Raw genomic sequence first — 14,753 nt, 5'->3', positions numbered from 1 at the left:
AGAGCAAGGTTATTAGGTACAACAGGGTTGAGGGACAAGTCAATAGGGAGGTAAGTTTGAATAGAGAAAAACTGGAGGAAGCGAAGTGTTTTAGATATCTGGGAGTGGATCTGGCAGCGGATGGAACCATGGAAGCGGAAGTGAGTCACAGGGTGGGGGAGGGGGCGAAAGTTCTGGGAGCGTTGAAAAATGTGTGAAAGGCGAGAACATTATCTCGAAAAGCAAAAATGGGTATGTTTGAAGGAATAGCGGTTCCAACAATGTTATATGGTTGCGAGGTTTGGGCTGAAGTTAGGGTTGTGCGGAGGATGGTGGATGTGTTGGCAATGAGATGTTTGAGGACAATATGTGGTGTGAGGTGGTTTGATCGAGTAAGTAATGAAAGGGTAAGAGAGATGTGTGGTAATAAAAAGAGTGTGGTTGAGAGAGCAAAAGAGGGTGTATTAAAATGGTTTGGTCACATAGAGAGAATGAGTGAGGATTGATTGACAAAGAGGATATGTGTGTCAGAGATGGAGGGAACGACAAGTGGGAGACCAAATTGGAGGTGGAAGGATGGAATGAAATAGCTTTTGAGCGATAGGGGCCTGAACAACCAGGAGGGTGAAAGGCGTGCAAGGAATAAGAGTGAATTGGAACGATATGGTATACCGAGGTCGACTTGCTGTCAGTGGATTGAACCAGGGCATGTGAAGCGTCTGAGGTAAACCATGGAAAGTTATGTGGGGTTTGGATGTGGAATGGGAGCTATGGTTTCGGTGCATTATACATGACAGCTAGAGACTGAGTATGAACGAATGTGGCCTTTGTTGTCTTTTCCTAGCGCTACCTCGCGCGTGCGGGGGGAGGGAGTTGTCATTTCATGTGTGGCGGGGTGGCGACGGGAATGAATAAAGGCAGCATGTATGAATCATGTACATTTGTGTATATGTATATGTCTGTGTATTTATATATATATTATCCCTGGGGATAGGGGAGAAAGAATACTTCCCACGTATTCCCTGCGTGTCGTAGAAGGCGACTAAAAGGGGAGGGAGCGGGGGGCTGGAAATCCTCCCCTCTCGTTTTTTTTTTTTTTTTTTTCCAAAAGGAGGATCAGAGGGGGGCCAGGTGAGGATATCCCACAAAGGCCCAGTCCTCTGTTCTTAACGCTACCTCGCTAACGCGGGAAATGGCGAATAGTTTAAAAGAAAAAGAATATGTATATACATATATATATATATATATATATATATATATATATATATATATATATATATATATATATATGTTGAAATGTATAGGTATGTATATGTGCCCGTGTAGACGTGTATGTATATAATGTGTAAGTGGGTGGGTTGGGCCATTCTTTCGTCTGTTTCCTTGCGCTACGTCGCTAATGCGGGAGACAGCGATAAAGTATAATATATATATATATATATATATATATATATATATATATATATATATATATATATATATATATACATATATATATATATACATATATATATATATATATATATATATATATATATATATATATATATATATATATATATATATATATACATACATACATACATATATATATATATATATATATATATATATATATATATATATATATATATATATATATATATATATATATATATATTTTTTTTTTTTTTTTTTTTTTGCTTTGTCGCTGTCTCCCGCGTTTGCGAGGTAGCGCAAGGAAACAGACGAAAGAAATGGCCCAACCCACCCCCATACACATGTATATACATACGTCCACACACGCAAAATATACATACCTACACAGCTTTCCATGGTTTACCCCAGACGCTTCACATGCCCCGATTCAATCCACTGACATCACGTCAACCCCGGTATACCACATCGCTCCAATTCACTCTATTCCTTGCCCTCCTTTCACCCTCCTGCATGTTCAGGCCCCGATCACACAAAATCTTTTTCACTCCATCTTTCCACCTCCAATTTGGTCTCCCTCTTCTCCTCGTTCCCTCCACCTCCGACACATATATCCTCTTGGTCAATCTTTCCTCACTCATTCTCTCCATGTGCCCAAACCATTTCAAAACACCCTCTTCTGCTCTCTCAACCACGCTCTTTTTATTTCCACACATCTCTCTTACCTTTACGTTACTTACTCGATCAAACCACCTCACACCACACATTGTCCTTAAACATCTCATTTCCAGCACATCCATCCTCCTGCGCACAACTCTATCCATAGCCCACGTCTCACAACCATACAACATTGTTGGAACCACTATTCCTTCAAACATACCCATTTTTGCTTTCCGAGATAACGTTCTCGACTTCCAAACATTCTTCAAGGCTCCCAGAATTTTCGCCCCCTCCCCCACCCTATGATCCACTTCCGCTTCCATGGTTCCATCCGCTGCCAGATCCACTCCCAGATATCTAAAACACTTCACTTCCTCCAGTTTTTCTCCATTCAAACTCACCTCCCAATTGACTTGACCCTCAACCCTACTGTACCTAATAACCTTGCTCTTATTCACATTTACTCTTAACTTTCTTCTTTCACACACATTACCAAACTCAGTCACCAGCTTCTGCAGTTTCTCACATGAATCAGCCACCAGCGCTGTATCATCAGCGAACACCTGACTCATTTCCCAAGCTCTCTCATCCCCAACAGACTTCATACTTGCCCCTCTTTCCAAAACTCTTGCATTCACCTCCCTAACAACCCCATCCATAAACAAATTAAACAACCATGGAGACATCACACACCCCTGCCGCAAACCTACATTCACTGAGAACCAATCACTTTCCTCTCTTCCTACACGTACACATGCCTTACATCCTCGATAAATACTTTTCACTGCTTCTAACAACTTGCCTTCCACACCATATATTCTTAATACCTTCCACAGAGCATCTCTATCAGCTCTATCATATGCCTTCTCCAGATCCATAAATGCTACATACAAATCCATTTGCTTTTCTAAGTATTTCTCACATACATTCTTCAAAGCAAACACCTGATCCACACATCCTCTACCACTTCTGAAACCACACTGCTCTTCCCCAATCTGATGCTCTGTACATGCCTTCACCCTCTCAATCAATACCCTCCCATATAATTTACTAGGAATACTCAACAAACTTATACCTCTGTAATTTGAGCACTCACTCTTATCCCCTTTGCCTTTGTACAATGGCACTATGCACGCATTCCGCCAATCCTCAGGCACCTCACCGTGAGTCATACATACATTAAATAACCTTACCAACCAGTCAACAATATATATATATACATATATTATAATTATTCGAAATAATAAATAATACATATATATATATATATATATATATATATATATATATATATATATATATATATATATATATATATATATGGAGGAGCGAGTGCATAGTCTGTAAGCGAAGTGGGAATCTGTAAAGTATCATTTCTTGTTTGCTGATGACACAACACTATTGGCAGATTCAAGAAAGAAACTGAAGAAGTTGGTGACTGAGCCTGGAGAGTATGTGACTAAATGTGACGAAAAGCAAGGTCATTTGGTCCAGCAGGGTTGAGGGACAGGTTAGGTTGGGTATGAGCATGAATAAAGATAATCTGAGAGACGTGAAGTGTCTTAATACCTCAGTGTGAACATGGCAGCGAATGGAAATACAGAAGCGGAACTGAGCCACATGGCGGTTGAAGGCACGGAAGCTCTGCGTGCACTGAGGAGTGTGGGAAAAGAGTAGGGGGGGGGGGGGTGAAAATGGTAATGTTTGAAGGTATAGCCGTCCTAACAACGCTGTATGGATATGAGTCATAGGCTATAGATGAGTGTGTGTGAGGAGGGTGGAAGTGTTGGAAATGAAATGGATGAGTATAACATCTGGTGTGAGGTGGTTTGATCGAATAAATTATCAGATAGGAGTGGTTATAAGAAGAATGTGGTTGAGACAGCTGAAGAGATTGTGCTAAAATCGTTTGGACATATGGAGAGAATGAGAGAGGAGAGGATGTGTGTCAGAAGTGGACGTAACAAGGAAAACAAGGCGACCAACTTGGAAATGGAAGGATGGAGTGGAAAAGATCTTAAATCAGGGCTTGAGCATGCAGGAGGGTGAAAGGTGTGCACAGAACAGTGGTCTAGAACGAAGCGGTATACAGGAGTGGCATGTGAAGCGGCCGGAAGAAACTATGGCAAGGTCTGTGGGGCCTGGATGTGGATAGGGAGCTATGGTTTCGGTGCATTACACATGACAGCTAAAAGATGGATGTGAGCGGATGAAAGAGAGAGAGACGTTCTTATTATCACCTTTCTGCTTACTGAACACCACTGGAGCTGACGTTCAATGTACAAAAAGCCAACCAACGAGCTTTACCAGCCATATATTGATAACACTGATTCAGCAACAATCCTCACCCACAGCATCACCGTTATGATCATGAGAGCCAATCCTCACACTGCCATCCCACCGCCATCAAGCTCTTCTAATATCTTGAAACGAGAGGGAATAAATATTGTGCCATAATGACCAGGATATAGATTATAATCAGTTCCCCACACAGCTAACAGACGTAGTGTGGCAGCCGAGCTAATACTTTTCTCTCTGTGAACATGTCTGTTACAAACAGGTATATGTATAGAGGAAGATGTGTGTCATTAAGTGTGTGGGGTTTATGCTTCTTGTTGGAACTGACTATATATTCGCATGTATTATAGGACATGCTTGTGTGTGTGTGTGTGTGTGTGTGGTTTAAAAATGTATACGTGGATCTATGTGTTAGACTTTTTGTGTATGTATGGATGCTTAAGGAGGCTTACAACCTGTGGACCCTTTCTTTTCTATCATACAGGTCCCTGAAATTTTCAATAATACCTGTTTTGATCACGTGTTCACTGTGCTCGTTCCACAGACCTACTACTGTGTTTTCAAAGGAGTATTTCAATCACATCTTTCCAGGCTTATCTGGCTTCATTTCCTGTTATGTTCTCTAGTTCTCTGCGTCCTTCAAGTTTCGAAGAACTGCTCGTCATCATAATCAAATACATTAGGAAACTTCGAGGCTGTAATCACGTTTTCCTTCAATCCTTCCTTTTCTGCTGTGCTGTGTGGGTGAGGGTAGCGTTGCTATTCTCTCCCAGCTGCACAGATCAAGGCCAGGTGCTATTTCTGCTTGACACTTTCAGAGGTGGCGGGGTCAAATATGTGAAGCATCCCGCAGTGTGGATTTAACACAGGTTGTGACTATCTTCTTAACCATCTCGGCGACATACGATGCTAAGATTTTGCTCACCTCTCTGCCTCTTAGCATGGTTTTCTGATGCCAAGACAGCCATTAAGGCCACCAGTGGGTTCCTCTCGCAAGTGAATTTCTCTAATTTTGTTTCTCGCAAGGTCATAGTCCGGTCTCGTCCCACTGTTCCCAGTCTTCATCAGCTTTGATTTGTTTAGGACAAAAATCCCAACAGCCATGACTCTAACTAATCCTAAATTCTGTGTAGGTTTCCCTTTATGTAACTGCGCTAGTAAGAGCTGGAGATGTGGCGAACATTAAAACGTACAGTAAACCAACAAATAAGGAAGATTTCCTTCATACTTGTCGGCACATTGTAATAGAGTGACTGGGTTCATGTTCCACGCATTACAGATATTTAGCACTGAATATTTGAAAGATGAAATTCCCTATACCCGCGCCTGGGATACTGAGACTCCAAGAAAGAGCGAAGAGATTCATGGATCACAAGGAGCGACAAAGTGGAAAAATAACAGGAACAGCGACAGAAGATTCGTTCCCGTCCCGAATTCTAAGCAGGTCGCAGTCATAAGTGAATACTTGAAAGACACAAATACCAACTTGGTGGCAGCATCTGGGAAGAAAATTGGGAATCTGGCAAGAAAAGGTAATGTTCAAAGCAATGACAATAGCACGGCAGATGGTTTAGTATACAATATACCTTGTGCTGGATGTAGATCGTATTAAGGCGAGTCAAGACGGGGCTTGACCTAAAAACTGGAAGAACACAGAAAACATATAAAACATCATAGAACATTCCATGCGATTGTTAAGCACGTGAACAAAGAATCTCGTCTTCTAAGGTGAGAAAATGCGCTATTAATATAGAGGGGTTTGAACAAGATGTCGAAGAAAGCCCTGGAGGTAACAAAGATACTTCTAGAGAATTCTGTCAGTTCGAGAGCTGGTAGCGTCTTCTGAGTACAGGCAGCGGCGAAGGTGGCTTTTCACGAGCAGAGGAGAGGGGAAGAGCTAAGGGAGCCGACCACCAATCAGCTGACGGGAGGTACAGGAAGGACCACGGCTGAATGGCTGGGTGTGTCTTTGATCTGTATTTCTTACTCAGTCCACAGAGGAAAACGTCTGGAGTAAAATCTAGATTCTATCTTGTGTCAGTTACGACCTCCGCTCCAACATAACAACAATCATGAATACATTATATTTCCTATATATTCAACCACATCAAAAAGACGTTCAATATGGATTTGATTCCCTTTCTAAACTAATTTACATACGTCAAATGATAGCAGCGGTCCCAGAAGAGAACCGTGTGGCACACCACTATCTCCTTTTGGCAAAGCTGAATATCACTCTTGATATGTGATACCTTTTCTCTCTGAAATACAATATTCTTCATCCACCGAAAGACATCTCCTTTTACTGATTTTTGGCTCTTTTCTAATCCATCTTGCCCGAGGCAGTGTCAGGCGCATCCCTGTCCATCCATAAATCTTTCTTTATAACGATACAACTTGCTAAAGTTCCATGTCTTTCTTCATAATGATGCAACTTACTAAAAATCTTTCCTTATAATGATACAACTTACTAAAGTTCCATCAATCTGAAATGATTGGTGCGTCATCTCTTTTCAATGAATCTGTGTTGCCTTACATTCAAGAAGTTTTTATTTCCTAAACTGTCATAAGTTTATATCCTCAAAAAACTTGCAATATATTTACAGGCTATACTTGTCAGTGATACCAGTTAAAGTTTGTGCTAAAATGAAAATTACTCAAACCTCCAAATTTCCTGTCGTCTATTTTCGCAGACACATAATTTGTTCTCCACTCCCTTGGTATTGTTGCCTCACTTGGTAATATTCCACACAACTTTAGTGGTACCTTGATGGCTTCAACTCACTCCTTGAGCAAGTAGAACAAAACATCACAGGGGCTCACGTGCCTTACGTTGGCGTAGCACCTTCATAACAACTTGGGTCTCCATCAGGTCGTGATGGAGGACGTGCATCTCCACCACTGAACATTGTAATTCAGTTCCCTCCATACATCCTTCTCTGCCTCATTGGTCTTTCCATCTAAGTCCCTTCGTCGAATTACCTGTTCCTTTCTTTTTTCTTATTCACCTATATGTATTCCTGGCCCTGTTGTAACTCACATAATCTGATTGACTGTCGTGCCACCTTTCGAACCACGCCACTTCGTTCTCTCTACTTCGCTACTCCCATCAACTCACAAACTTCTAAATGGATAAGTGATAACAGGTACTGATGTAGTGAGAAGGAGATAGAGTGTTCTGAAGGAATGTTGAAAGTATTTGATGATGGCGAAGTGAGAGAATCAGATAGAGTGGTTTGTTTAAGAGAAAAGAGGTGGTGCAAGCTTTGCAGATGATGAAATTTGGCAAGGCGGTGGGTTTCGATGGTATTGCAGTTGAATTTATTAAGTGGGTGACTGTATTGTTGATTGGTTGGTAAGGATATTCGATGTATGTATGGATCATGGTGAAGTGCCTGAGGAATGACGAAATGCATGCATAGTGCCAGTGTACAAATGCAAAGGGGATAGAGGTGAGTGTTCAAACTACGGAGGCAAAAGTTTCTTGAGTATTCCTGGAAAATTTTATCGAAGGGTATTGTTGGAGAGGATTAAGGCATATACAGAACATCAGATTAGGGAAGAGCAGTGTGGTTTCAGAAGTGGTGGAGGATAAGTGGATCAGGTGTTCACTTTGAAGAATATATGTGAGAAATACTTAGAAAACAGATGGACTTGCATGTGACATTTATGGGTCTGGAGAAGTCATATGATAGGGTTGATACAGATGCTTTGTGGGTGGTCTTAATATATGGTGTGTGGGGTAAACTGCTAGAAGCAGTGAGAAGTTTCTACCAAGGGTCTAAGGCATGTGTACGAGTAGGAAGAGTGGAGTGATTGGTACCCAGTGACGGTCTGTCTGCGGCAGGGGTGTGTGATTTCACCATGGTTGTTTAATTTGTTACAGATGGGGTAATTCGGGAGCAAATTCAAGAGATTTGTAGAGAGGGGTGAGTACACAGTCTGTAGGGGTGTGAGAGGGCCTAAGAAGTGAGTAAATTGTTGTTCGCCGATGATGCAACACTGGTGACTAATTCGAGTGAAAAACTCCAGAAGCTAGTGCCTGAAACTGCAGAAAATGGTGACTGAGATTGGATAGTGTTTGAAAGGAGAAAGTTGAGAGTAAATGTAAATAAGAGAAAGGTTATTAGGTTCAGCAGGGTTGAGGGACAAGTTAGTTGGGATGTAAGTTTCAATGAAGAAAAATTGGAGGAAGTGAATTGTTTTAGATATCTGGGAGAGGACTTGACAGCAAATGGAACCATGGAAGCTGAAGTGAGTCATAGGGTGAGGGAGGGGGCGAAGGCTCTGGGAGCGATGAGGAATGTTTGGAAAGAGAGAACGTTATCTCGGAGAGCAAAAATGGGTATGTTTGAAGGATTAGCAGTTCCAACAATGTTATATGGTTGCGAGGCATGGGCTATAGATAGGGTTGTAGGGAGGAGAGTGAATATGTTGGAAATGAAATGTTTGAGGACAATATGTGGTGTGAGGTGGTGTGTGATGAAAAGTTAAGAGAGATGTGTGGTAATAAAAAGAGTGTGGCTGAGAGAGTAGAAGAGAGGGTTTTGAAATGGTTTGGCCATATGGAGAGAATGAGTAAGGAAAGGTTGACAAAGAGGATATATGTCTCAGAGGTGGAGGGAACAAGGCGATGAGGGAGACTAAATTGGAGGTGGAAGGAAGAGTGAAAAATATTTTGAGTGATCGGGACCTGAACATGTAGGAGGGTGAAGGGCGTGCACGGAATAGAGTGAATTGGAACGATGTGGTATACTGGGTTCGACGTACTGCTAATGGACTGAACCAGGGGATGTGGAACGTCCGGAGTATGCCATGTAAAGGTCTGTGAGGCCTGGATGTGGATAGGGAGCTGTGGTTTCGGTGCATTACACATGACAGCTAGACAATGGATGTGAAGGGATGTGGCCTTTTTTCGTCTGTTTCGTGGCGCTATCTCGCTATCGCAGCGGGTGGCGATACTGTGTCCTATGTGGCAGGGTGTGCCTCGGGAACAGATGAAGGCAAGCAAGTATCAATATGTACATGTGCATATATGTATGTGTATGTATATGTATGTATATATAGATATGGTGATATGTGTATGCATATGTATGTATATATGTATATGTTGATATATACATGTATGTTCGTGTATGTATATACATTTGTATATGAGTGGATGGGTCTTTCTTCGTCTATTTCCTGGCGTTACCTCGCGAATACGGGAAACAGCGATCAAGCACAGTAATCATAAAAAATATTCATAGATAGCGGGATGGCCTTGATTTTTTTTTTCTTTTCTTATTCGCCGCCGGTGTCGTCTCACAACATAAAAACAATGAAATGCAATGAATCATGCTGCGCCCAGGCACGTCTGACCACCTGGGAGGATGGCATCAAACTGAGGATGTATTGTACATTCCTGAACTATATAAACGGAAAGAAAATCTTGGACGTCCTTTTCGACAAATCCCTGTCCAGTTTCCTGGTTTGTCTTCTGGTCGCCATTCATTTTCAAATACTGGTCGATGCTGCTATGATCACTGTCAACGAACAGCTTCGTCGTGGTTCGTGTTTCTCTATAACTTTATCCTCATTCTTTTCTTCCATCATACTTTCTCCCACTTTACTCTCAGTACACTAGACTGGACCTTCGTGGGTTTTGAATGTTTCAAGCAGGAAGCCCAAGCTGGTGAGGCATATCTTCGTCTGGATCAAACATATCTCGTAAAATATCTTCCCAAACGTGTCGTGCATATCAGTCTGGATACAAACCAAATATAATTTGATTCTGTCAAGATCCTTTTAACTCATATAGGTTTAACTTAGTCACCTTCAAGTTGGGTTTCACAAGTTGATTCTTAAATGCAACTTACTTCAACCAGTCGGAATCATAGTTTCGTAAGTTTCCATTATCTCCCAAGTACTCTACATCTACTTGGATTATCTTCATAAGCCATTTCTTTGACGGCCGTTGTATTTTACTGTGGCCACTTTACTATATATTCTGCTCTTCTTTTGCAGTCTGATATCATCAGCAAATATGTTCAAGTATACTTTAATTCTTCTGTCAAATCATTTATAAGATGAGAAATAACAGAGACCCTATAACCTTACTTCTTAACCTTCTCTAACTTAATAAAACAGTCCTGACATTTGCTCTGTAACTAACTCTCAATTAGGTAGCTTTCTCTCCATTCAGCAACTCAGCCGCACACCAGCTGGTAAGACCGATTTCTTTACATCAATCTTCTGTGACGAACACCATCAGCAGCCTCCTGGTAATCCTATCCACCTATCGGTCTCTCGTGTAAACATGACGCTCTCATAAGTTAGACGTCCAATTCGTCGCACGTGGGCTCCCTGATCCATAAAGTCTTTCACTTTATAGTTCCTACCAGGAAAGAAGGCCTTCAAATAGCGTCTGATCATCTACAGTGGATTACAGAGTATGCTTGTTGGCGACCCATCTGTCTGTCCTGGGCCATTCCAATGCAACACTACACTCTTTCGAGTACTTTTCTTTTTTCGTTGGAGGCTCCAGATAGATAAAAGTCCATATCAAGCCCGGTCCATAATTGAAATATAGAGGGGTTTATGAAAGGGAAACAGTACATACAAGGGAAAGTATTCACGAATTTTGGAGAATGTGAAAAACTGTCTTTTAATATGTGCCAGGTCACAGTTAATGGGAAAGACACGAAAAGGTAGAAAGTTCCAAAGCTTTGAAGTGCAAGGAAAGAAACAGTTATCAAAATGACCCTCCCTTGTGTTGTCAACAGTCACAGTATTCATATGATACAGCAGCTTACCAAATATTGCGTGGTCAAGCTAGTGATGGGGGCACACAAGCAGCCAGCTCTCGGGAACAAAACCAAAGTAATACTTATAGAGGAGGGAAAGTGAACCAATATTGCGACATAGGGTCAGTGAGTTAAGTTTTGATGTTAACCTGAGAGAGTTTATAAGTCGGATCGCTTTCGCCTCATCTCTATCAAATAAGGATACAAAGCAAGAATCACCCCAGATGTAACAGCAGTACTCCATGCTAGGACGAATCAATCCTTCGTATAAATGGAGTAGCCGTTCGGAAGAAAAAGAATTTCGACATATATAAAAGAGACCCAGTTTCTTGGAAACAGACTTAGTCATTTCCATAATGTGGTGTTTCCACAATAGTGTGGATGTTACAGTAATGCCAAGTATGTTCATTATGTCAAGAGGAGGAATTACAGATCTGTCAAAGGAGAAACGAGAGTTGTGAAGAATTTTCGATAGATGGGTAGAAAGTGGGTCTTGGAGGCATTGCATTAAACTTAATCAGAGTTCGTCTACCCCAATGACATAACCTGTCCAAGTTCGAGTTTAATGAGGAAGTTGTGTCGAGGAGAGATCCAGTCCGATTGAGAGAAGGAGCAGATCTGAAGGATGCGGTGGAATCCGATGTGAACTGGTATTTGTATAAGAAATGAAATCCCTCTTAAACAAGGAGGAAAAGTGTAGGAGACAACAGAACCCTGAGGGATACCGCTGTTGATGGAGAAAAGAGGAGAGGCTGATCCATTAACAACCACAGAGACAGATCGGCCAGAGAGGAAGCTGGAGTTGGGGAAGTAAAGTGAGGGAGGGAAGCCAGAAGAGGGTAGCTTAGAGACGAGATCCCGATGCCACACCCTGTCATAAGCTTTGGATATGTCAAGGGCAACCACAAAGGATTCCCCAGAATCTTTCAGGGATGATGACCATACATTAACAAGATAGAAAAGAATGTCACCAGTGGATCTCGCCTTGCGTAAGCCATACCGATGATCAGAGAGAAAACTGTGATTCAAGACGACCAAGGATATGGGAGTTGTGGGTGTCAGATACTTTGGAAATAGTAAACGTCAAAGCAACAAGACGATAGTTATAGGTGTTAGAATGCTCAACCTTCTTAGGGATGGGATGTATCAACTCACTCTTCCTGGAAGAAGGAAAAGTTCTGGATTTTATTCAGAAACGGAACAGACGAGCAAATACAGGTGCAAGGTCGGAGGCAAAATTTTCCAGAAACTGGGATGGATGCCATCAGGACCATAAAGCCTTGCTTGTGTCCATAGAGAGGAGAGGAGCTTTTCGGGTAATTCGAAAAGAGACAACGGGGAAGGGCATATGATTAGTAAGAGGAGCATTAGGGGATAATGTTAAAGTCATACAAGGTTGAGTTAAAGGACAAACGAGAACAACAGGGAATTGCTTTATCTACGGAACAGATTGTTATGATAACGTCAGAACGGAAAAATGAAGGAAAACTGGAATGACAGTTGATGATATCGATGTCCCACTGACGACCTGATAGCGCTATCAGCAGATGAAGTGGACAAGTTACTGCACTTCCTTTGTAGAAAAGAACGCTTTGCCTCGCGGGTAACAATGATTACGGACAGTGATAAATGCCGAACGGGAGTGAGAGGAAGGAGAGTTTTTCAAAGCTCGATATTCCTTATCCCTTGCTTGAATGGCCTGCCTAAGGGTTATGTACACCTGTGTATCAATTATAAACTGCCATCTGCTCACTGGATCTTGTATTAGACCAGCTCTCTTACTTCCTGTATGTACATACATGTCAGTGCTTTACACTATCACTCTATCTCTTATCTGGCTCGGTTGTCAGGGAGCTCCAAGTTGCTTAACAATAAATACTTTGAAAATTTGTGTTCAACTCTCTCTCTCTCTCTCTCTCTCTCTCTCTCTCTCTCTCTCTCTCTCTCTCCTCATCCATGTCCATATAACTATCTGGCCACTTACTAACATACCGTTCCTCATAAACTCGTGACATAAACCAGTGAATTAAGCGGCCTTCCTGACAAGGTAGGGACAACGTCACCTTCGTTCGTCGTCGGATTAATGACGCTACATCTGACCCGACCCTCGGACGCATCCTACCGTGTACGTTATACAGCTGCTTCCGTGAACGTCAAGACCTGAATGACGTAAGACACGTAACTTGAGTTTGGATTTTGTGTGGCAGACAACTTAAGGAAAATGTTGTCTCTGGCCATGGAACTGAAATGAAGACGTTTGGCATCTTTTCTAAGCAACATTTCTAACCATGTTTATTTTACTCCTCGGAATCATGTTGCAATAAGGGAAGTTAATACAAGTGTTCCATGGAACACATTTCCAATTAATTGATCAACACAATTTGGTTTACATATGTTGTATCTTCTTTATTGTTTTATTTTATAATAATGACTGGCTCTGTAGTACCTTGCAAAGCCTGCAAGAATTCTATTTCACAAAAGCACTCTCTCTGTGTTCCATTACTTGCTGATGTTTCCAGTGAAACCTGTCATTATTTCTCTGTTCTCTCCCTCTCTCCTCCCTCCATCCAGCTCTACTGACACTCAGTCCTGATAACATTTCCTTAGATTTTACTGTTGGCGATCTCTCAGTTTATCATCATTTACTTGCATGTCCTTCAAGTTATCTAATACCAGCCTCTTTCAGGTTTACACATCCTTTACATTCCTACATTTTTTTTCACGGCGTGGCCCGGCATATATTCCGTATCCAGACTGTTACTATCCCAGTCTCTCCCACAGAGGCGAACAAGCTGCTGACGAAGTGGCAGAAGGAGAAGGGTTCCCTGGAGGAACACATCGACGCGGCGCTGCTGGCCACCTGCAGCACAGATCGACTGAGGTCTTATGTTCTCTCCCCGCCCAAGATGATGAGGCTGTGCTCCGGTATCAGAGGTTAGCCTCACCATGTACCCGTCCGTACATACCATCTCACCACCACCTTCCATGGTAGTACAGCTACCCACAGTTCATGGTAATGTAGGTCCATCATGGTAGCACACTGCCATCCACCCTACCCTACAAGTTGACACTTGCACACCTCAGCCTACATTACCTTGGCCTACGCCAAAATATTCTGAGGGTAGAACTGGTCAAAAGCATCGTAGGGCAACCATTCAATTTTCATTATAAGGTCAAGCGTGCTTAATGGGACCCAAGAGGTCACTTCTACTTAATGGTAGCAAAAGCTGAACCTTTTATAATGTTACTAGGTCAATAATGATAGAATATAGTATCAATAAAATATAGTATCAATATGATATAATCATAATGAATATTGATAATAATAACGATAATGATAACAGTATAGTTAAATCTACTGCTACTAATGTTTACATCAACCACTAAAATTCAAATTTCGCTACTATATCCATTACTACTACTACTACTACTACCACTACTACTACTACTACAACTACTACCTACTACTACTACTACATCTATCATTATTACTCCTACTACTGCCTACTACTACTACTACTACCTACTACTACTACTACATCTATCATCATTACTCCTACTACTGCCTACTACTACTACCACCACTACTAATATTGATGACACACAAGCAGGTCA

At 41.7% G+C, this 14,753-nt stretch overlaps 2 protein-coding genes across 3 annotated transcripts in view; one reads left to right on the top strand and one right to left on the bottom strand.

The window, feature by feature from the left end:
- LOC139753949 (uncharacterized) overlaps positions 1–14,753 on the top strand; it is a 171,470-nt gene that overhangs the window by 23,424 nt on the left and 133,293 nt on the right. For both annotated transcript variants that reach the window (XM_071670944.1, XM_071671017.1), the window contains exon 2: positions 13,920–14,072. In XM_071670944.1, the coding sequence (XP_071527045.1) occupies positions 13,920–14,072 (153 nt within the window). The remainder of the gene's footprint in view (positions 1–13,919; positions 14,073–14,753) is intronic.
- The window catches only part of tgo (Aryl hydrocarbon receptor nuclear translocator homolog tgo), a 942,634-nt gene that overhangs the window by 915,269 nt on the left and 12,612 nt on the right, over positions 1–14,753 (bottom strand). The window lies entirely within an intron of this gene.

The sequence above is a fragment of the Panulirus ornatus genome, chromosome 1, assembly GCF_036320965.1.
Source record: "Panulirus ornatus isolate Po-2019 chromosome 1, ASM3632096v1, whole genome shotgun sequence".
In the NCBI taxonomy this organism is placed as follows: Eukaryota; Metazoa; Arthropoda; class Malacostraca; order Decapoda; family Palinuridae; genus Panulirus; species Panulirus ornatus.
Note: the sequence above shows the minus strand (reverse complement) of the source record. Positions and strands in the feature narration are given on the sequence as shown.